This window comes from Lynx rufus, unplaced genomic scaffold (genome assembly GCF_022079265.1).
Source record: "Lynx rufus isolate CCGP_SWC_20201006 ecotype Redwood Valley unplaced genomic scaffold, mLynRuf1.p SCAF_2, whole genome shotgun sequence".
NCBI lineage: Eukaryota > Metazoa > Chordata > Mammalia > Carnivora > Felidae > Lynx > Lynx rufus.
In genome coordinates this window covers 124,285,308-124,310,224 of record NW_025814834.1, presented here as the reverse complement: position 1 = coordinate 124,310,224, position 24,917 = coordinate 124,285,308, and the positions used below count along the sequence as shown (strand labels likewise).

General features: G+C 36.2%; 1 protein-coding gene across 1 annotated transcript in view; it reads left to right on the top strand.

Moving 5' to 3' along the window:
* Nucleotides 1-69: 69 nt before the first annotated feature.
* The window catches only part of SYCP1 (synaptonemal complex protein 1), a 117,252-nt gene continuing 92,404 nt past the window's right edge, over nt 70-24,917 (top strand). Inside the window, exons 1-8 of the mRNA XM_047084884.1 lie at nt 70-192; nt 3,539-3,623; nt 3,802-3,845; nt 4,031-4,087; nt 5,423-5,587; nt 6,273-6,340; nt 14,777-14,850; nt 24,247-24,305. Coding sequence (XP_046940840.1) covers nt 85-192; nt 3,539-3,623; nt 3,802-3,845; nt 4,031-4,087; nt 5,423-5,587; nt 6,273-6,340; nt 14,777-14,850; nt 24,247-24,305 — 660 coding nt within the window. The 5' untranslated portion in view covers nt 70-84. The remainder of the gene's footprint in view (nt 193-3,538; nt 3,624-3,801; nt 3,846-4,030; nt 4,088-5,422; nt 5,588-6,272; nt 6,341-14,776; nt 14,851-24,246; nt 24,306-24,917) is intronic.

The window sequence follows — 24,917 nt, the reverse complement described above, 5'->3', positions numbered from 1 at the left end:
GTATTAATGAAACCATGTAAAACGCTTTCCCTCCCTCCACCCCGCCCGCTGGGGCAACAGATAATTACAACTGGAAGAGAGAAAATGGAAAAGCAAAAGCCTTTTAAATTGTTCGTGCCACCAAGATTAAGTAGCAGTCAAGTATCTGCAGTGAAACCTCAGAATTTGGGAGGAGATTCTAATTTCTTCAAGGTAAATTTGCGTATGAATCTTGATTTGAATATTCTTCAGGTAAAGAGGCACGGTGTACTTTCTAACTGGTAATATTGTATAATTTTATTTGTACATTGTATAATTTGTTTTCCAGTAAGTGTGGCCTGATTTGCCCAAGAATTTTTATTTTTAATTTATTTTTTTAATCTTTTTTAATGTTTATGTTTTATTTTTAAGACACAGAGACAGAACACTAATGGGGGAGGGGCAGAGAGAAAGGGAGACTCAGAATCCGAAGCAGGCTCCAGGTTCCAGGCTCCCAGCGGTCAGCGTGGAGCCCCATGCGGGACCTGAACCCAGGAACCCTGAGGTCATGACCTAAGCCGAAGTCGCTCAATGGGCAGAGCCACCCAGGCGCCCTATTTTTGATTTTATTTTAGCCCAAGAATTTGTAAACAAATCTTTTAAAAATTTAAATCCCATTTACTTGATATACAGTGTTATATTAGTTTCAGGTGTACAATACAGTGATTCAGCAATTCTGTACATTATTCAGGGCTCATGAAGATAAGGGTACTCTTAATCCCCTTCACCTATTTCACCCCTCTCTCCACCACCTTCCCTCAGGCAACCACCAGTTTGTTCTCTGTAGTTATGAGTCGCCTTCTTGGTTTGTCTCTTTTTTCCCTGTAGCCTCCTTTGTTTTGTGTCTTAAATTCCACATAGGAATGAAATCATAGGGTATTTGTCTTTTTCTGACCGACTTATTTCGCTTACCACTATACTCTCCCAACTCTGTGCTTGTCGTTGCAAATGGCAAGCTTTCATTCTTTTTTTATACATCAGTACTATTCCGTTGTATATCTATAGCACATCCTTAATTTTTTTTTCGATGTTTATTTTCGAGAGAGACAGCGCAAGCCGGGTAGGGGCAGAGAGAGAGGGAGACACAGAACCTGAAGCAGGCCCCAGGCTCTGAGCTGTTAGCGCAGACCCCGATGTGGGACTCGAACCCACAAGCTGTGAGATCGTGACCTGAGCCAAAGTCGGACGCCCAGCCGAGTGAGCCACCCAGGCACCTATAACACATCTTCTTTATCCACTCATCTATCAGTAGACACTTGGGCTGCTTCCATGGCTCGGCTATTGTAAATAATGCTGCAGGACACATAGGGGTGCATACATCTTTTCAAATTAGTGTTTTCATATTCTTTGGGTAAATACCCAGTAGTGGAATTACTGGGTCATAGGGTTTCTATTTTTATTTTCTGAGGAACCTCCATACTGTTTTCCACAGAGGCTGCACCAATTTGCATTCCCACCAGCAGTGCACAAGTGTTCCTTTTTCTCCACGTCCTCACCAACACTTGTTTCATATATTTATGGTTTTTGCCATTCTGACAGGTGTGAGGTGATACTGTGATTTTGACTAACATTTCCGTGATGATGAGTGATGTTGAGCATCTTTTCATGTGTCTTTTAGCCATCTGGATCTCTTCTTTGGAGACCTGTTTGTTTCATGTCTTCTTCCCATTTTTTAAATTGGATTATTTGGGTTTTTTAGTATTGTATATATATTTTGGATACTAACCCTTTATTGGATATGTCATTTGCAAATATCTTCTCCCATTCAGTAGGCTATTTTTTAGTTTTTTTTTTAAATTTTTTTTTCAACGTTTATTTATTTTTGGGACAGAGAGAGACAGAGCATGAACGGGGGAGGGGCAGAGAGAGAGGGAGACACAGAATCAGAAACAGGCTCCAGGCTCTGAGCCATCAGCCCAGAGCCCGATGCGGGGCTCGAACTCACGGGCCGCGAGATCGTGACCTGGCTGAAGTCGGACGCTTAACCGACTGCGCCACCCAGGCGCCCCTTTTTTTTTTTTTTTTTTTAATTTTTTTTCAACGTTTATTTATTTTTGGGACAGAGAGAGACAGAGCATGAACGGGGGAGGGGCAGAGAGAGAGGGAGACACAGAATCAGAAAGTTTTGTTGATTGTTTCCTCACTGTGCACAAAGAAGCTTTTTATTTTGTTGTAGTCCTAATAGCTTATTTTTGCCTTTGTTTCCCTTGTCTCAGGAGACTTGCCTAGAAAAATGTGGATATGGCCAGTGTCAGAGAAACTCCTGCCTGTGTTGTCTTCCAGGATTTTTAGTACCCAAGAATTTTGAATAGTATTGCTTTGAATGAATAATGAGCATACTTAATGTTTGCGAGCATTGTTCATTAAAAAAAATAATCACTGTTGCCGTAGAACTCTGGGTACATAATGGGTCCTAATTTGAATCCTCTCTCTTGGAGGCAACTTATAAGACATGTACATTGAAGTAGCAAGATATAAAAGTATATTCAGAGACTATTAGGATCAAAAAAATAAGAAAATTTGGACAAATATGTCAATATACTGGTAAAAGTGTCTGACTAAGCTTAAAATTTGGCTTTGAGCTTCCTGCTTGACAGGATAAAAAGAGAAATTCATTTCTGTAGAAATTCATTTCTGTAGAAATTCATTTCTGTAGAGTTCTTACCAGAAAGGGGGAATCATACCAAGTTTCTCAGGCAAAACAGCTCTTACTACTAAATTATTTTAAAAATTTCTCTGTGGAACTTTATATTGGAGATATAAATATCTCCAATATTTATAATAATATATAATCTATGTATAATATATATAACATGTAATAATATAATATAATAATAATATAATTATAACCAATAATACATAATATTTATATACTAAATATATAAAATGCTAAAATATTTTAATTTTATATGCTGTAGAAAAATTTCTATGTCTGTATAGCTAAGAGGATAACATTAAAATGCTATTCAGTGAAGACAACTCTCAATTCTCTCAAGGGAAAGATAATGAAATTGAAGAAGACTAATATATTAAGCTAGTAATTAAAATTACTGTTACTTTTGGGGTGCCTGGGTGGCTCAGTTGGTTAAGTGCCCAACTTCGGCTTAAGTCATGGTCTCATGGTTCATGGGTTAGAGCCCAGCACTGACAATGTGGAGCCTGCTTGGGATTTTCTCCTTCCCCCCCCCGCCCCTCCCCCCACTCATGCTTTTTTTTTCTCTCTCTCTCAAAAATAAATAAAAATAAATAAACTTTTAAAAATAAAATAAGATTTTACTGAATACTTCCAAAATGTGTGTTGTGAAATTTATAGTTTAGCTTTATCTTCTAAGTAAAAAAATTTTTTGCTTTCTTATATAGCAAAACCACTTGATATTTTAAATATTGTATATACATGAAAGGATTTACAATTAAAGTCACTTTTTCAAGCAGATGTATGTTCCATATATAACTACATATTCACTCCTAGTTACCAGAGTGATATGGAACAGTATGTTTAAGAACTTCTTTGTGTTTCTAGAGTTTCAACAAATGTATTGAAGATGATTTTGGCTTTCCATTTGCAATGACTAATCTCTCCAAAAATGGGGAAAACGTTGATTCAGGTAAGAAACTGGAACAGCAATACATCACTATACGTATAAGCATTTTTTATATATACATTGTTAGATATTGAAAATGTAAGTATTATATTGATAGCCTTGACATTAAAGCTAGATATAATACTTGACCTAAAAAATAAGGTGTTGGCATACTTAATATCAGTTGTCTTCTATCTTGCAGATCCTGCTTTACAAAAAGTTAAGGTTTTGCCCATGCTTGAACAGGTCAGTTAAGTATAACGTACAATACTATAACATATAACATATTTAGGTCTTGAGTTGCTTGTTTGAAAAAAGGAAAAAAAATTCTTTATTTGTTGGATTACTAGCCTTCAGTGTTTAATTGCTACTATTTGGAAACTCTCATCAGAAATATTTTCTTACAGGAAACATTTATTCATTTTTTTTAGGTTGATAACTCTGACAGTTGTCACTACCAGGAAGGACTAAAAGACTCTGATTTTGAGGTCAGAAGTTTTCGTATCCATATTCAATTTATTGTAATTGGAGTATCATTTATTGTTGTTTGTTTATATTTTTCTTTTGAAGCTTCTAAAGGATTAAAATTTGGCTAATGTTTTAAGTTATACCCTTCAAAATCTTTTTCCCCTCTTTGTTTTTCTTTTAAAATTATTGAAACACTAGGCGTCTGTATTTTCCTGGGTTATACAAGCAACCATCCTTTAGGAGAAATTTAATTTTAAAATATAGCAAGAATAGAAGAGGGGCTGTGGCTACAATTTCATAGGCTCAGCTGATGAAAAGGCTGAGAATCAAGTCACTATTTTACAAATAAAACTAATAGGTATGATTGTTTGGCTGGTTTGCTGTCTAAGGAATTTTTTTTTTAAGGCTTATTTATTTTGAGAGAGAGCACAAGCAGAGGAGGGACAGAGAGAGAGGGAGAGAATCCTAAGCTGACAGCACAGAGCCTGATAAGGGGCTTGATCCCGTGAAATGTGAGATCATTATCTGAGTCTGGTGCTTAACTGACTGAGCCACCCAGGAGGCCCCAGAGCATGTGACTCTTAACCTCAGGGTCCTTAGTTCAAGCCCCACATTGGGTGTGGGTCTACTTTAAAAAAAAAACAAAACAAAAAACCAACAGAGAGAAACTATGGCCTGATAAAATGCTATATGTTTGTTGCTGTGATTATAGCATCACAGAATTTAATATTCATATATTTTGATAACAGAGCTAATCAGAAAACAGAAATCAATATGATTTAAAAAATACAAACTCTGGCATTACCTTATAATGTTGAAATGGATAATGAAGGAAATCCAAATAAAATCTAAATAGAACCTGAGAATAAAAAAAAGAAACTGCGAATAAATGAAAGCTAGATCTTTTGTTAACTATATTTTTTGTCATTATATTTTAAAATTCTTGTCCTTTAGGTAATCTTCAAACTGTATAACCAAAATGTTTTAAGACCATGGTAAAAATTTATAGATATCATGTAGAGGGATTTACTCTAGCTTTTAATCAGTGATACTCTGTCACTGATTAAAATATTTCCAACTTCTGACTTAGGTACATTTTGAAGGTATATGATTATACTCAGTGGGTATAACTTAATCAAGTGACCAGTAACTTTAGTAAAGTAGCTAATACTGCCTTAGTATTTTAAAGAATTAATGTAGCTTTCAGTATGATATTAGGGCATAATTTGAGGAGAGATTTATTGTCAACTAGTAAGGTACTATTAGTCTTGGATATTTTCAGTAGGCAGCTGTAGTTTGTTAATTGTTCATAATTTTAGTGTAACCAATCTTTGAAAATCTATTTGTTTTAATAGAATTCAGAGCCAATGAGCAGACTGTATTCAAAACTGTATAAGGAGGCTGAAAAGATCAAGAAGTGGAAAGTGAATATAGAATTTGAATTGAAGCAGAAAGAAAATAAGTTGCAAGAAAATAGAAAGATAATTGAAGCACAGCGGAAAGCCATTCAAGAACTACAGGTATAATGAGATTTGGAATTGAAAATGTAGTGTAGTAGATTTTGTCATAATAGTATTTAAAATAGAGTTTTTCTGTGGTGTGGATTTTAAGGACAGTACTTTTTTTAAGTTTCAGCGATACTGCATTTCAACTTTAGGATGAACACAGAAGACAAGTTGTACAGAGCTTAATGCAAATGATTAGGGAAATAATAAATTACTTTAGATAAAGATTGATTTAATGATTCTAATTATAGACTTTTAATTTTTTAATTCCTATTACTGATGTTCTGTTTGAAATAAATGTCTTTTATTAATTGGAATATGATATTGGTGGTTAAAACTGTATTTGAAACTATTGAGCTTCAGTTTTGTGGCCTAGTGAAGGAAAAAGGTTGAGAAAATGCACCATTGGGTTAGGACAAAGATAAGACATCATTTAAAAATGTTTAGGGAAGATAATATTGCATTAAAATATTGTTGGATACTTTCTGGAGATGATTCAGCAAACTTGATTTTAGATCTGTGAAAGTGAGACTGTATTCTTATGGGAAAATCCATAAGTTGTGACAAAAAAACTTTTTTGTGTGCAAAAAAGTTTTTTACACTTCTTAGTTGTTAGCAAAGAAATGCTGCTTAATAATTATACTCATGTTTATTTTCCTAAGCAAAATGTGATGCACTGTTCTTCTGTTTTGTAAATTAGTTTGAAAATGAAAAAGTAAGTTTGAAATTAGAAGAAGGAATTCAAGAAAATAAAGATTTAATAAAAGAGTAAGTAATCGTTTAATGAATTTGTTCTCTCTAAATTTTATTCCAGATTTATTAAAATAATTTCCAGAAATGTATTGAACACTTTCTATTATGTATTATATACAGAATTTTACCTGGGTACTGTGGGAGAAGGAAGACATAGTTATTCTACATTCTTATGTTTGGCAAACAATGGTCACTGACTAATAATTTTTCACTTTCTAAAATGTCAGGTAGAAAAAACCATTAATTGGGTGTCAAAAGGTATCTGATAATTCTGAATCTACAACTGCCTATGTATATTGTCTACCTTTCTGTTGTAGTATTTTAGGTACAGTATTTATAGTGTAAATAGTATAAATAGTGCTCAATTTAGTTCCAAGCTAATTCTCACTCTCAAGTTCCTGTTTTTGTCAGTGGCCTAATGATTGTTTCATGAACATTAGCTTTAAATTTTAGAGTCATCTTTAACTTTTCCTTTTCTTTGTTCTAGGCAGTAGCTAAGCCTTATTTTATACACTCTTACCTCATCCTCATTCAGATTATATCATATACAATTTAATAGAAACATATAATTGTTTAATTCATCTGCTAAATAGATATTGAATAGTTAGAATGTAATGTATGGGTCCACAAAGAGTGCAAAACTTTCTTATTCCTACTTGCTTGCTAAATATGGTTTTAGAAGACCTATCACCTTGTCAGTGAAGTTGCTGATAAGTGAAAAGGGCTCTTAATGACAAATTGTTTTAGCCCAAGTGAAAGACAACCTGTGGAGGTGCCTGGCTGGCTCAGTTGGAAGAGCATGTGACTCTTGATCTCAGGGTCATGAGTTCGAGCCCAATATTGGGGCTAGAGATTACTTAAATAAACAAACTTTAAAAAAGGTAACCTATGACTTCCCAGATCAAATTGAAATATTATACTTTAATTTTTTCTCTGCCTACTTGAGGTTTGGTTATTATGGAGAAGAGAGAGTGAAGAGGAAGTTTCTGACATTGTGTGCCTATTGTATATTTTGTACTTACGGTCACTTTCGTAGGGTATGTGACTGAGTTCCTACAGTATCTTACTGTCACCCTAATACCAGTATTTGATAACTTGTGAGCTTTCTTAAGTTTGCTGTTACCTCCATTAATGAACATGTGTATTTTTGTTAATACTGTGACTGTTTAATTACATAGTATAATGTAACGTAGTGTAGCGTGACATAGGAGTTACACCATTTTTTTGAGGTGAGAGGTAGTTTATTTTGGATGGGATCTCCTTCTATTTTAAGCACTTGTTTGAGTTGTGTGTCAGTTTTGCCCTCAAATGCTGAATTGTCATTTGTCATCTGAAAGAACCTTGACGTTTAGGTAAGAGCTTTGTCAAAATGTTGGTGAGAAACAAAGTTGCACTTAAGGTCGAGTGACTTGATTGTTGGATGACAGACTTAATATAAAGTTGCTCAGGACCAGCCTATTCACTGGTCATGACTTTCTAAAAGGGATATAGATTTGAAAGAGACTTTGGGTATTTCAAAACCATATGCCTGGCCTGTAGTAGAAGTTTGAGAGGGAATGGACACTTTAATTTATTGACAGTTTTGAGCAGGAAAAGACTTTTGAGATAGTTTAGATAATTTGGGAGGGATTTTTTTTTTTTGAGTGGAGTGCAGGACCTTATATGTGATTTTATTTCCATATATTAGTGTCTCAATTTTCAAATTTCAGCAGTCAAACCTGAAGCATCCACAATCACATAATTCAGAAATTACTTTAAAAAGCAGCATTTGTCAGACTCCTATCTGGGATTTGTTTAGATAATTTGATGAATTAAACCCTTATCAAGCCCTGTGGCATGCATGTGATAGTGATAGTTATCAGAGAAGAGAAGGCTTTCTATAGATGAGGATGTCCAAAGGACGAATAGGAATTAACCAGGAGGAGAATTAGAGGTTGCGACTCTGGCATTTTGTGACAAGCTAGAGTTTTGATTTTATCTTGAAGTGGGGTGGGAGGGTAGGGCTGAAGAAGAGTGGGCTGAAGAAAGGCTGATTGGCTATAGCTGTGGCTCCCTTCAACAAGAATAGTTTTATTTTTTAAGTATAATTTAAAATCTTGTGTATCCAGTTAAGATTTCATTTTGTAAGAGAATTTTGGTTCTAGAAAAAAAAAAAAAGATTGAAAATTGCTGCAGATGGTCGTTTTGAAGCCAGTGAAGGGTTTTCAGAATTCTAAAATTGAGCCATTGTGAATACAGAGTAGACTTGAAATATTTGATTGGATGATTGCTTGTATATGGATGTATGGCTAGTTTTATACCAAGCTGTGCTGCTCAAAGGGTCTTTGTGGTTTGGGAGCGTATTGCTAAAGACACTTTTGTCCTTTACCTCTCACCATAGATTAGCAGGAAGAGGCTGAAGTTGTTTTTTTAAACTGTAATTGAAAAATTAGGTTTATGGTCACTTGTTCTGATTTTTACAAAACCTCTAACCAAAAAAGACCCTCTCTAGACCAGTGGTTCTCAAATTTTAGCAAGCATCTAAATTATCTGCAGAGCTTGTTAAAGAATATACTGTTGTCCTCCCCGCCCCCCCCCCCCCCCGAATTTCTGATTCAGTGGAGTAGGGCTTCAGAATTTGCCTTTCTAACAAGTGATGTGGATCCAAGGATCATACTTTGGGAGCTACTGCTCTGTACTAGAGAACAGTCACAGGCTTTAAAAATAAAACAAACCCACCTTTTCTCTGACTGGCTTATTTTTCTTAGCGTTATACTCTCTAGATCTATCCATGTTGTTTAAAATGGCAAAATTTCATTCTCTTATGACTGAGTGATAGAATGTTCCATTTGTGTGTGTGTGTGTGTGTGTGCGCATACACCACATCTTCTTTATCCATTCATCTATCAGTGGCCACTTGGGCTGCTTCCATATTTTGGCTATTTTAAAGTTGCAATAAATATAGGACTGTGTATATCCCTTCAAATTAGTGTTTTTGTGTTCTTTGGGTAAATACCCAGTAGTGCTATTACTGGATCATATGGTAATTCTGTTTTTAATTTTTTGAGCAACCTCCATACTGTTTTCCACAGTGGCTGCAACAGTTTGCATTCCCACAGTGCATAAGGTTCTTTTTTCTCCACATTTTCACCAGCACTTGTTGTTTCTTGTGTTTTTGATTTTAGCCATTCTGACAGGTGGCATGATTTTGATTTGCATTTCCCTGTTGATTAGTGACATTGAGCATCTTTTCAGGTGTCTGTTGGCCATCTGTATGTCGTCTTTGGAGAACTGTTTATGTCTTCTGCCCATTTTTAAATTGGGTTACCAGGTTTTTTGTGTGTGTGTTGAGTTTTATAAGTTCTTTGTATATTTTGGATACTAACCCTCCATCAGATATGTCATTTGCAAATATCTTCTCCCCTTCAGTAGGTTGTTTTTTAGTTTTGTTGATTGTTTCCTTTGCTGTGCAAAAGCTTTTTATTTTGATGTCCCAATAGTTTATTTTTGCTTTTGTTTCCCTTGTCTCAGAAGACATATCTAGAAAGATGTTTTATGGCTGATATGCCTGTGCTCTCTTCTAGGGCAATCAACAAAAAGAAATAAAAGGCATCCAAATTGGAAAGAGTTTTATGATTTTAGGTCTCACATTTAGGCCTTTCAAAAATCCATTTTGAGTTTGTTTTTGTGGATAGTATAAGAAAGTGGTCCAGTTTCATTCTTTTGCATGTAGCTGTCCACTTTTTCCATTACCATTTGTTGAAGAGACTTTTTTCCCATTACATATTCTTGCCTCCTTTGTTGAAGATTAGTTGACCACATAATTGTGGGTTTATTTCTGGGTTTTATATTCTGTTCCCTTAACCTGTGTGTCTCTTTTTGTGCCAGTACCACAGTTTTGATCACTATATTTGTAGTAGCAGTTGAAATCTGGAATTGTGATACCTCCAGCCTTCACTCCTGTGGAATTTAAGAAACAAATGAACAAAGGAAAAAAAGGCAAACCAAAAACAGAGAACAAACAGATGGTTACCAGAGGTGAGGTGGGTGGGAGGTGGGTGAAATAGGTAAAGTGTATTAAGAGTACATTTATCATGAGCACTGAGTAATTTCCGGAATTGTTGAATCACTGTATTATAAACCTGAAACTAATATAACACTGTATGTTGACTACTCCTGAATTAAAATAAGTAAAACATTTTGAAAAAGCAGACAAAAAACCACACTTGATTTCAGTGATTTCTTAGCTTTTTCATTTATTAGATTATTGAAAATGTCAAAGGATATGGTCTATGTAATAATCTTTTGCTTTTTACTAAACTAATATGTAGATTTAAAAACTCAAAAGTTTATTTTTATTTATTTTTCAGAGAGAGAGCATGCCCATGCAAGTGAGAGAGGGGCAGAGAGAGAGGGAGACAGAATCCCAAGCAGGCTCTGTGCTCTGAACACAGAGCCCAGTGCAGGACTTGAACTCATGGACAGTGAGATTATGACCTGAGCTGAAATTGAGATCCACACTTAGTGACTGAGCCACCCAGGTGCCGCTAAAAATCATTATTAATGAGAGGCACCTGGGTGGCTCGTCGGTTCAGCGTCCGACTTCAGCTCAGGTCATGATGTCATGGTTTGTGGTTTGTGCTGCTGTCAGCACAGAGCCCACTTTGGATCCTCTGTTCCCTTCTCTCTGCCTCTCCCCTGCTTGCGCTCTCTCAAAAATAAATATAAAAACACCCCAAAAATAATTATTAATGATTAATTTGTAACAGTTCATTTCTATGGAAAATTTATAAGGTGGAAAATTATATCTAACTGTTGAATATATGATTACTTCATGTTATCTAGAGGTCTTTTTTCCCTCTTCTTTCTTTTTTAAAAATTTTCATTAACATGTAATGAGATTTGGAATATATAAGACTACATTGTATTGAACTTTCTAAAAAAATTTATTGGTATAATTTATCTATGACATTAATTTTAGGTATGAAACATAATTATTGGATATATGTATAGCAAAATGACAGCAAATATATTCTCCCATTTAGTAGGTTGTCTTTTCATTTTGTTGGTAGTTTCCTTGGCTGTGCAGAAGCACTTATTTATTTTTGTTTTTTTTATTATTATTTTTTAAATACTGATCATGTATTGATTTCAGTTGTCATGGCTTTTTTTAAATAATTATTTTTTACGTTTATTTATTTTTGAGAGACATGGAATGTGAGCAGGGGAGGGGCAGAGAGAGAGGGAGACACAGAATCCGAAGCAGTCTCCAGGCTCTGAGCTGTCAGCACAGAGCTGGATGTTGGGCTCAAACCTACAAACCTTGAGATCATGACCTGAGCTAAAGTCGGTGCTTAACCAACTGAGCCACCCAGACACCCCCAGAAGCTTTTAAATTTGATGTGGTCCCACTTGTTTATTTTTGCTTTTGTTGCCTTTGCTTGTGTCAAATCCAAAAAAATCATTTCTAAGATTGATGTCAAGGAACTTACCACCTATGTTTTCTTCTAGGAGTTTTATGGTTTCAGGTCTTATGTTCAAGTCTTTAATCCATTTTGAGTTGATTTTATGTATGCTATAAGATAGTGGTTCCATTTTCCCAGTGGCATTTATTTATTTCAAACAATTTTTAATGTTTATTTATTTTTGGGAGACAGGGAGAGAGCACGAGCAGGGGAGAAGCAGAGAGAGAGAGAAAAACGCAGAATCAGAAGCAGTCTCCAGGCTCTGAGCTGCAGCACGGAGCCCAACACAGGGCTCAAACTCACGAACTGTGAGATCATGACCTGAGCCCAAGTTGGATGCTTAACTGATGGAGTCAGCCACCAAGGTGCCCCTTTTCAACACCATTTATTGAAGGGACTCTCCTTTCCCCGTTGTATATTCTTGGCTCCTTGGTAATGAACTCACTGACCATATATGCATGGGTTTGTTTGTTTTGTTGATTTATGTGTCTGTTTTTATGCTAATACCACACTTTTGCAAAACTTTTTAAATTCCAGTTAGTTAACATACAATGTAATATTAGTTTCAGGTGTACAATACAGTGATTCAACACTTCCGTGCAGTACTTGGTGCTCATCCCAACAAGTGTACTCCTTAATCCCCGTCACCTATTTAACCAGTTCCCCCCTCCTCCCAGACTGTTTTGATTACTCTAGTTTTGTCATATAGTTTGAAATCAGGAAGTGTGATTCCTCTAGCTCTTCTTTCTCAAGTTTGCTTTGGCTCTTTGGTGATATCATACAAATTTTAGGTTTGTTCTGTATCTGAAAAATGCCATTGAAAATTTGGTTGGGATTGCATTGATTCTGTGAATTGTTTTGGGTAGTGTGATATTTATAAGAAAAATATATTTGGTCATTCAGATGACCAAATCTGTATGTCTCATATAAATATATATACACACACATACATACACACACACACACACATATACATATATATATATATGTATATATATTTAGTTTTCATCCACCATTCCTGGCTCATAGCTTCCAAAACCCTTGGAATTTCCTAAGTGCTAAGAGTGACAAAAGTATCTCTTATTATGTTAATGAAATGACTTATGGAACCTACTTAAGGATGAGGTTGGCTGCCAGGAGAACCCACCATGTGATTAGAGGGTTGGAACTTACAGTCCCTCTCCACCCCTACCCCCCCCACCTTGGTAAGGGGAAGAGGGTCTGGAAGTCGAATCTGTCATCATTGACCAATGATTTAATCAATTATGATTATGTAACTTAGCCTCCATGAAAACCCAAGAGGACAGGGTTCAGGAAAACTTCGAGCTTGGTAAAGAGATTTGAAGAGAGTGGTGAGCTCAGAGAGAGAGCATGGAAGCTCCCCACCCTTTCCCCATGCCTGTCCCTATGCATCTCTTTTATCTATTTCTGACTTCTATTCTTTTATAATAAACTAGTAACATGGCAAGTGAATTGTTTCTCAGTGTTCAGTGAGCTGCTCTAGCAAATTAATTGAACCTAAGGAACCTCAGATTTATAGGCAGTTTGTCAGAGGTATAGGTAACAATCTGAGCTTGTTACTGGTGTCTGAAAACTAAGGAGTGAGTCATGGGAATTTTTTATTTATAGCCAGTTGGACAGAAGTGTAGGTAACAACTTGGGCTTGCAACTGGTCAAGTAGGGCTGGGGGAACAGCAGTTTTGTAGGACCGAACCCTTAACTTGTAGAATCTCAAGTGGGGCTGGGGGAACAGCAGTTTTTGTAGGACCGAACCCTTAGAATCTGAGGCTATATCCAGGTAGGTAGTGTCAGATTGAATTGAATTGTGGTACACTCAACTGGTGTCCCAAGAATTGCTTGTTGGTCCCAAGAATTGAACCGCTGCCCCTCCACATTGGAATTGGTATTAGGACCCATTTAGGTAATGTGAACATTTTAACAATATTCTTCTAATCTATGAGCATGGAATATCTTTCCATTTATTTGTGTCTTCAATTTCTTAATGTATTATAGTTTTCAGTACACAGGTCTTTAATTTCCTTGGTTCAATTTAATCCTAGGTATTTTATTCTTTTTGATGCAACTGTAAATGGGGTTGTTTTCTTAATTTCTCCTTCAGATAGTTCATTATCAGTGTACACAAATGCAGCTGATTTTTGTGTATATTGATTTTATATCCTACACACTTCACTGAACTGGTTTTTTAGTTCTAACAGTTTTTTGGTGGGGTCTTTAGAGTTTTCTCTATATATCATGTTAAGAGTTTCTTTTTCCTTTCCAATTTGGATGCCTTTTTTTTTTTTGATACCTTTATTTATTTTCTTGCCTCATTGCTCTGACTAGTTCTTCTAATACTATGCTGAATAAAAATGGTAAGAGGGGGTATTCTTGTTTCGTTCTGATCTTAGAGGAAAAGCTTTTGGCTTTTTACTGTTGAATATGATGCAAGCTGTGTACTTGTCATATATGGCCGTTATTATGTTGAGGTACATTCTCTTTATACCCAACTTTGTTGAGAGTTTTTATCACAAATGGATATTGAATTTTATTAAATGCTTTTTCTGCATCTATTGAGATGATCAGAGGTCGTCTTATTCATGTAATGAAAGGCTAGTCAGAAAATTACCTGTTTACTGTTTTGAGGGTAAGACAGCTAGAGTATATGTGGGGTAATTAGTAAATGAAAAGCCCTACCCTCTTTTCTCATATTTTTTCTTCTGCAAATCTAGAACTGTTTACTGAAGGGTTATTGATAGCTACTTGGGTAGAAACTTGTTAAGGAACTATCCTTTTTACTTTAAAGGGAAGCAGTTACTAAATCATCTTTGCTAATAGTGCAGTCAACCCATTTTTTTTTCATATAGTCATTTATGAGGGATGTGATATATATTATTAAAGTATTATAAGACTTTCTTCAAAAATTATAAAAATAATGTTTCATAACTTTTATATATGATTTTGCTTTGAGATCAGATTGCACTTACACAGACTCTTTGCTTTCTTTCAGGAATAATGCTACAAGGCATTTATGCAATTTACTCAAAGAAACCTGTGCCAGATCTGCAGAAAAGACAAAGAAATGTAAATATTTTTCTTGTTTTATGTGATTTTCTCAATTTGTTATTATTTAAAAAAAAATTTTTTTGATGTTTATTTTTGAGAGAGAGACAGAGTGGGGGAGGAGCAGAGAGAGAGGAAGACACAGAGTCAGAAGCAGGCTCCAGGCTCTGAGCTGTCAGCACCTAGCCCAAGCCCGATGTGGGGCCCAAACTCACAAACCGTGAGATCATGACCTGAGCTGAAGTCGGATGCTCAACCAACTGAGCCACCCAGGCGCCCCGTCAACTTATTATTATTTTAATGGAGAAGGGAAGAAATTGTTTTTTCACTTTTTGGAGCCAACTTTGATTTGAACAAGTTACATGTGCCTCATACCATTTCTTTGCATAAGTAGTAATTTGATTCTCAGTTCTTTGAGCTTTCAAAGCTCAAAGTTTTTTTGAAAGATAATTTATTTCAAAAGCTATATATCTGAAATTTGTAGTTCTTATTTCAGTTAAAATGTGATCTTGAGACTAACCTTTCTGTCTGGAACAACTAGCATATTGAATTTTGATGCATAACCATGTTTATAATAGAAACTACTGGTGGAGGGCTATGCTGAAGGCATAGTACTTAAGAGTAGTGCAATATTTATTTCCTATCTAAATAGAATTCTCAAGTTTCTCCTAAAGAAACATGCTTTTAAAATATTCAAATAAGGTTGTGGTATATATATGAAAGTACACCTTTTCATTGTATGCATATTTTGATTTTACTTGTAGGAATTTTTTTTCATTTTGATGAAAAACAAATTTTATTTTCAAAAATAATACTTTCATCTTTGTCATTATTTTCACACTAGCTCTACTTTGTTTCTGCCAAGAATTTATTAGGATATACTGTCTATCTGCTTTTTCAGGATAGCTAAAATTTTAGTGTCACACAGCTTATTGCTTAAGAGCCTGCGCTTAAGAGTTAGGTTGCTGTCTACTTGACCTTGGATAAGTTATATAATCTCTGATCCACTGTTTATTGGTTAATAAAGTGCCTCTTAGTGTTGTTTTGAGAATTAAATTTGTTAATAAATATAAATTGCTTGTAACAGTGCAAAGTGCTCCACCCCTCCTCCTCCCCCCTCTTCTTTTTTCTTTTTCTTCTTTTCCTCCTCCTCCTCTTCCTTTTCCTTCCCCGTCTCCTCTTCCTTGTCCTCTTTCTTTCTTTTCTTTCTTTTCTTTCTTTCCAGTATGCACTATTGCTAGTGTTTTTAATTCTTTGTCCCTGCACATAGTACTTTGCTTTTAGAACTATATATATTTTCCAGAATGTAGTGTACCACTACCAGCTCCTCCACTGCATCCTGTTTATTCAACTTTCAATATTAGCTTTCCCATCTATGTATAAAAAATGGTGAAAAGTATACACTGATGGGTGTAGAGGGATGGTGTGTTGACTGCTTTGTAGAAAGTAACCTGGGCCATAGAGACAAGGCTGCTAGGTTTTTTTTTTTTCTCTGTTTAGTTTTATGTTCTCTAAGTCAGAGATAGATGGTGGGAGAGGTTTGAAGAATCTTTAAAAAGATTTTTAGGTGATTTCTTAAATGAACCGATGAATGTATCTTGATATGATGTGTAGATCGTTTTTTCCTATACAAAGTCTTTACACTTATTAATGTAAACTCCATCTAGATTCTTCCTGAAGTCTTTCCTTTTGCTATTGGATTTTTCTGTCTCATTTATTCATTCACCAGCTTTTAAAGTGTCTACTTTGGGTCATGAAATATTCTGAATGCTGAGGAAAACAGCAATGAACAGTTTCTGCTTTTAAGGAGGATACATCCTAGTGGAGGGACACAGACCATAAACAAATTATATGTTGGGTGATGGTAACTACTTAAGGAGAGAGTATTTTGGAATAGGGTGATTGGGGAAGTATTTTAGGGACCCTAGTAAGTGTGTATGTGTGTGGGGGGGAGTGAGCCATGTAGTTATTTTGGGAAATAGTAAGTGCAAAGTCCCTTAGATGAAAGCCTGTTTAATCTTTTCAAGTCAGTGAGGCCACTGTGCTGTTACCTTTCATATTTCTGCCTTGTATATGTTTTTCATCTTTTTTCTTGTGTGCCATTCGGGAACATTTCTTCTAATCTCTCTTCTAGTACACTAATTCTCTTTTTAGCTAGTTCTAGTTTGTTTTTTAATTCATTAGTTGAAGTTTCAATTTTTGTTATTGCATTTTCTGGTTTTGTATATATTAGCTGGTCTTAAAAATATCTGTAGTGTCACTTTTTAGACTTTCAGGTTTGTTGCTGAAATTTTTCTTTAACATAAAGTTGATGGACAATGTTACATTAGTTTCAGGTGTGTAACATTGTGATTTAATATGAGATGTTCACCACTAGTGTTCCTTGCTGAAACTTTTAAGTTCAGCTTTTTTTTTTATCTCCATGAACATAATAAATTAAACATTATTTTATTAAGGTTTTTTTTTTTAATTTTTTTTTTCAACGTTTATTTATTTTTGGGACAGAGAGAGACAGAGCATGAACGGGGGAGGAGCAGAGAGAGGGAGACACAGAATCGGAAACAGGCTCCAGGCTCCGAGCCATCAGTCCAGAGCCTGACGCGGGGCTCGAACTCACGGACCGTGAGATCGTGACCTGGCTGAAGTCGGACGCTTAACCGACTGCGCCACCCAGGCGCCCCTGTTAAGGTTTTAATAAAGTTTATTAAAGGGGTCTATTCTGGTGTGTCGTCCTCTACATTCTACTTCTTGTTTATCTCATTGTGTACTTCATTATCCATGATTATTTGCTTGAGACCTAGAATGGTGTCACATTTTCCTGGTTCTTTGAATGTTGAAAAGTTTTGATTATATCCTGGACATTTTGAAATTATATGTTGTGAGAATCTGGGTCCTTTTAAAATCCCCAGGACAATGTATGTTTGTTTGTTTATTTTTTAGCAGTTTGTCAACTCCAGATCAGATCACAAGTTCTATCTTGCCTTTTGTGTGCTGGGTTCCAGTATCAGTTCAGTTTTCAAAGCCTTTGGTATACTGCTCTGGCTCTGTTTCTTGTATGCTCCACTCAAGATTAGGTCTGGGATGTGGGTAGTGGTTTATATTGGAGTTTAGTTTTCAAAGCCCTTGCTGTATTTGTTTTGGGTCTGTCTTGTACATGTATATTCTCTCAATTTTCCCATGGGACTCATATCATAATTTAGGTAATCCTCTTTTGGAGCTGTCTTTAAGATTTCTCCCCCATGCTCAGCCTTGGGCCCATTTTCCCTGCCTGTTGGCTGTAAATGTGGAATTTCTTTTGGGGTTTTGTATGTCCTTGCTGCCATGGCTGCTACTATTCCACTACTAGGGCCATTTTGGGGACAGGGCTGTGAGGGGAAAAAAAAAGAAAAAAATCAGGATTTCCTTTTGCTGCTCATGTTTCCTGTTACAGTTCTGCTGGGGCCTTACACTTTGGCTACTGTTAGGAGGGAAGATAGGAAAAAACCTAAACAGGAAACTCACCTTCACATGAGTCATTTTTTTAAGATTTTACTTTTTGTCTCCAATATATCTGCCTTTGCTTACTTTTCAGAGTCCTAAAGTAGTTGCTTTATGTATTTCATTCAGGGATCTTAGCTGTAAGCAATGGGAGAGAAAAGCTATAGTGGAATTACTTCATCTTGACTGGCACTGGAAGTTGGTTTGGTGGTTTGGTGTTTTTGAATTATAACCCTCAATCTGTTCTTGGCCTGATTATGTTTTCATCATTATGTTTTTAGATCTTTGATTCCTTTAAGAATTAAAAGATCCTCCAGATTTTTAACTGTCTGCAGTAGGAGGGTTGGTCTGACTTACTTAGCTATTACCAGAAAACAGAGTCCTTGATGCTTTCCTAAAATATAGACCAAATCATGTTACTGTCTAATTCATTAAATGGTTTTCCATATGTTTTTTGGTGGATAGCATGGTGTTTGCCACTTTCCCATACATACAGGCTCATGGAGAACTACTTGTTATTCCCTAAACAGATTATGCTTCTGAGCTTTTGAATGTATTTTTTTTTATTGACTGATCCTCTTTCCTTCATCTCCTTAGCTCGTATTTGTCCTTCAAAACTCAGAATAAATGTTACTACTCTTGGGAAATATTTCCCAATTTTGTAGTCTGATTTAGATGCTCCTCTTCTTTGTATACCTTTACCATGTACTGTATTTATGAATTCCCTCAACAAATATTTGAGTGTCTACTACTATATGCTAGACATCTCACTGCAAGCTTAAGGGCAAGGGATCATATCTTAATTCAGTATAGTCCGTTCTTTAGACAATGTCTTTCAAGATAGTAGGTGATAGATTAATAAAAAAAAGAACAAATCTGTTCTTAGATGCACCTTTAAAAAAAAAACCCTTTAAATGGCTGTTGCACACTGAATGATATTGAATTATTTAGCCTGCCATTCGAAATATTGCGTTAGCTTTTTTTTTTTTTTTTTTTTTTTTTGTAGCCTTAAGTCCTAACCTAAAGTAGTTAGTGTTTTAGTGTTGGAAAAGACTTTAAAGCTTTTGTAGTCTACTTACATTTCCATTGATCTACTTTCCTTTATAGCATGTCTAACCAAGTGGTAGTCTTTTTTACGTTTGAATATATTCAGTGATGGAAACTCACTAACCCCAAGATTGTCATTTAAGGACAGCTCTTTATTTTTATGTTGAGCTGAAATCTTGACGTAGTTTCTGTCTTCTTATTGTAGCTCTCCTTAGGGCATATGGAAAAAGTCTAAGTCATTTTTTATGTGCTATCTCTTTAGATCTTTAAAGCTGGCTTCTTGTCCTTTTTGAATCTTGTCGTTAGCCTAGACATTTGAAGATTCTTAAGTGCTTTTGGCATTTTGGTTGATCTGTTGAACATCTTTGTTACAGAGTCCAGATCTGTCTGAGGTAATCTAGTTTTGTAACTTAACCTGTGTAAGGGACTATTCATTGTCTAATTGTAGGTGTCTTTAATGAACTCTAAGGTCAGTTTATTTGATAGTCACAATGCATTATAGGCTTAGTGAGTTCACTATTAATTAAAACCTTTACATTTTCTTTTTTGCTTTATTCTTTGCATGTACATTTACATTTTTGGATCCAGATAGCATTCTTTGCATTTATCCAAACTAGATTTAATCAGGCACACCTATGTTTAAAAAAAAAATTTTTTTTACATTTATTTATTTTTGAGAGACAGAGACAGAGCACAAGTGGGGGAGGGGCAGAGAGAGAAGGAGACACAGAATCTGAAGCAGGCTCCAGGCTGTCAGTACAGAGCCTGATGCTGGACTCAAACCCACAAACCATGAGATCATGGCCTAAGCTGAAGTCAGACGCTCAACCGGAGCCACCCAGGTGCCCCCAGGCACACCTGTGTTTTAATCATGTCCCACTACTCACTAGCTTTGGGATCCTGGAAAATAACATAATTTTCTGTCTCACAATTTCCTCATCTGTGAAATGGGGGTAATCACAGTTCCCTAGATCTATACCTAGATATTTGTGTGTGTGTGTGTGTGTGTGTGTGTGTGTGTGTGTGTGTGTTTGATCATTATAATTCACAGTTTTGTCAGTACAACCATTTCAATCTGTACCGGTCTTTTTTTTAGCTCATGAAAGCTTTATGATATCTATGGGCACTGTCTGATTTTTGTTTGGGCAATACTTGTTTGTTGGCCTTCAGTTCTTCTTTTCTCTAATTGTTTTAATATTTTCCCCCTCATCCTGTTTGTTTCTTATATTTCCAGTTTGACTTTTGAAATATCAATTCTGTACTGTTCTGCCTCTAACCTGTAAGTCTCTTGTAGTGTCATCCAATTCATTGCCCCTTTCCTCCTCATTTATTTTTCTATTTGGTTTATCCCATTTCTTGCATTTCTGTTGTGGCCTGTTCTGTCTTTTATCACTGTATCTTCCTCTTTCATTGACCATATTTTCTTGGTTCTGTTGAGGATACTGGATAGTTTTCTGAAATCTTCATCTGGGTTCTCTAGATAGACTTTGTTTTCAGAGATAGGTTATTCCTTTTAACATCTCTCATGTTGTTACCTTTCCTTTGTTTGACAGTATTTTTTTGTAGGCCTCGTGTGGGTTTTCTCACCATATATGCCATTGAAAAAAGCAAGAACTATCCAGACTAAATAAACTAGATGATAAACTGACTTTAGTCTGGATTTACCTCTTCTGGTTTAGTGGCTGAATCCTCTTTTTATATTTACAGTTGTATGGCAGATCCTTGAGCAGTTTGTAAAGTTTTCACCTTGTGTGACTCTGCCCTTTCTGGCTGGTTTTCTGATGCTCTGATAAATGTAGAAACTATGATTCTGCATAATTGTAATCAATAAACTGAAACATGCATAACACTTTGATATCTTAAAATATAAAAAAATCTTAATTTTTAATATCTTAAAGCCTTGATGCTGCTAACATAGAAGAAACATAATCTTAGTAAATTTGGGAACTTTCCCCCTTCCCCTGGGGTTGAATCTAAATTTGGAAGTTCCCTTGGGCGCCTGGGTGGCGCAGTCGGTTAAGCGTCCGACTTCAGCCAGGTCACGATCTCGCGGTCCGTGAGTTCGAGCCCCGCGTCGGGCTCTGGGCTGATGGCTCAGAGCCTGGAGCCTGTTTCTGATTCTGTGTCTCCCTCTCTCTCTGCCCCTCCCCCGTTCATGCTCTGTCTCTCTCTGTTCCAAAAAAAAATAAATAAACGTTGAAAAAAAAAAATTTTAAATTTGGAAGTTCCCATATTGTACCATGTGGTAGAGAAGGACATTTGTTATCCATGGACACTTTTCTCGTTTCGACTGGTATTCAGTAACTGGTCCACGTAGGTTGCTGCTGAGTCCTCCCTCATTTCTGTCCTCAGGGCCCATTCATATCTGCTGGTTCTCTGTCCTTTGTCCCACCATGCTCAGCTGCATTGGGTGTTGCAACAAGGGTAATGGAAGCTGTCTAAAGCCCTATCTGCCTAGATATACTTCACAGGCATTTCTTCTTAGGTTTTGTCATCTTTCTAGAGCCCTACTGAAGAAAAAAGTATAGTCTCACTCTGCTCTTGGTTGGCCCACACTCGCTGGGGGTTTTGTGGTCCTCAACCCTGAGGCTTAGTCTGGTGAGTGTAGAGGGCTCCAGAACCTTTTCTTAAGTGTCTGCCAGAACCTACCAAGCTCTCTTAGCTTCCCCTTCTAAAGGCTTTTTCCCACAAATTAGTAAATATTTCTTTGACGTAGAGGATGAGAATCTTTGTTCTGACTCATATATTTAAAAAACCTAGTGTTTATGTCCTGAATCCTTCCCTTAATCCCCAATCTGGTGTTTTGAAACCCAAAGAGTTTTTCTTTGCTTTTGTTTGAATCATCTCTTCTTTTCTAAATTATTTTTTAAATGTTTATTTTTGATAGAGAGAGAGAGAGTGTGAGTGGGAGAGGGGCAGAGAGAGAGGGAGACATAGAATCTGGAGCAGCTTCCAGGCTCTGAGCTGTCAGCACAGAGCGTGACGCGGGGCGCGAACTCATGAGCCATGAGATCATGACCTGAGCCGAAGTCGGATGCTTAACCGACTGAGCCACCCAGCCACCCCTGAATCATTTCTTCTTTAAGGCAGTAAATGCTGAAAGATCTAGTTGCCCAAACTGGGGCAAAGCATGTGTGTGTGTGTGGGGGGGAGGAGGGGTAGAGTGTGAAGGGAGAGGGAGGGAGGGTAGTAAAGAGAAGGGAGTGAAATGGGGGGTAAGGAGATAGATCAATGGATAGATAAATATCAAGAAGAAAAACAGAAAATGTAGGGTTATATTTTTACAATACTACATTACCACATTGGAACACTCAACAGCTACCAGAGTCCCTACTTTGTACTACCTATAGGGTCTTGCTTCTGACAACTGTAAAGTATATCTATACCCGTTTATGTTCTTTTCTGTAGTTTTATTTAATTTCCAGTACTTTTCTATTGGAAGAATGGCTGGATGGTATCTTGGAAGTACTAATGGTATTGGTAATGGGAAAATTGGAGGTGTTGGCAGTAGAATGCAGTTCTTTGGCACAAATCATTTCTGAGGAATAGAGAAGATGTGTTACTAAGTGTGTAAGTAGTGAATATAAAACAGAATAGATGGAGTGAGAAGTATGAACTATCTTTCTGTTCAAATGCTGATATATTCTGCCTCTATTTCCTTAAATTTTCCAGCCCTTTATTTCCAGCCCTTTAATATTCAGATAAAATTGGTTCAGTTCCTGTTTCATATGCTGTAAGTCCAGAGCTTTCTCCATTATTTTTTAGGGGTTTAGGACACCTGCATTCTTCTAAAGATAGTTCATGTACCCTCTTTTTGGTTATTTGGGTTCCCATTGACAGCTGCTATTCTCTTGTTTGCAGCTGGTTACTGAGAATCTGGGACTAATACCCTCTTTATATATTTTTTTTAACGTTTATTCATTTTTGAGACAGAGAGAGACGGAGCATGAATGGGGGAGGGTCAGAGAGAGAGGGAGACACAGAATCTGAAACAGGCTCCAGGCTCTGAGCTGTCAGCACAGAGCCTGATGCGGGGCTCAAACTCACAGACTGTGAGATCATGACTTGAGCTGAAGTTGGACGCTTAACCAACTGAGCCACCCAGGCGCCCCTACCATCTTTAAATTTAACATGCTTTAATGTAATGCTGGTCTCATTTGGGGGGATGATAAAGGAACAGCCACGTTGTCTGTTACTGCTTTGTAATTAAGGTACTGCCTTCTACCTTCATTCCCCTCAGTATAGCTAGAGGGAATCATTGCTCAGGTAAAAAAAAAAACACCCAGAAAAATAAAAAGGTTGTAGAGGATTTATAGGGGATTTCTCTCTGGAGCCACACCTATTCTTAAACCTCAAGACATGAAGAGCACGTTTATCTTCCTTTCTGCCTCCTCAGAAGTAGAGCAAGAGATCGTAGGCTTTGGTTTTCATGTGGACTCTATGAATCATAAATATACACAGGAGAAAGTACTTAATAGAATAATTGTTAAATCCCTACTCATTTTAAAGGCTAAAACTGTAAATATATTTTACAAAGTTTGAATAAATTCATGGGTAGTAATTCGGTAAAAGAAAATTAGAACTTTTGAGGTTGAAATAAAGTCATGCCTTACTATGCCTTGCTGTGCCTTGCTGTGAGACTGCTATGAAGTAGCTTATTTTAAAAAACTTGTTACTGAAGTATAGTTGACATACAACGTTATGTTAGTTTCAGATGTACAACATAGTAATCAACAATTCTGTACATTTGATACTATTTTCAGAGACTCAGGATATACTAATACATTTCACTAACAGAATTTTAAATATTTTAATGTTTTCTTGAGGCATTTTGAGTATTATTGGCATTATAATCATTTTAAAATTTAATTCTGAATTATTTTATATTAATAGATGAATATGAACGGGAAGAAACTAGGCAAGTATATGTGGATCTAAATAATAACATTGAGGTAAGTCGTAGTGAAAAGTTAAATGTTCTAAACAGAGGCATTTAAAAAAAGCGTTTATTTTTGAGAGAGAGGCAGAGAGCGAGCACACACAAGCAGGGAAGGGGCAGAGAGAGAGAGAGAGAGAGGGAGACACAAAATCTGAACCAGACTCCAGGCTCTGAGCCTTTAGTGCAGAGCCTGATGTGTAGGACTCAAACCCATGAACCATGAGATCATGACCTGAGCTGAAGTTGGACGCTTAACTGACTGAGCCACATAGACACTGCTAAATAGAGACATTTCTAAGCAAAATCGAGTGATAGCTACAAAGATATATGTAACTCTTCTTGATAAAAGGATTATTATTTGTTGACGTAGGATTATATCCAATAAGATTAAGATTCTGTACTAGGTGTGTTAATGTTTTGTTATTCAGTGGCTTTTGAATTTACATGTTAGTGACACCATTTAACTTAATTTATCAAATATGTATTAACTCTGTGTCAGAGACTATCACATTATGTTACATAACCATTAATTTGAAAAAAAAAATACAAAGTATTACTAATGTGTCTGGTTCCTGCTTACCTTTCTTATCCCTCTTGTTTTCCACTTTGCTTTTTCAGGTATAGT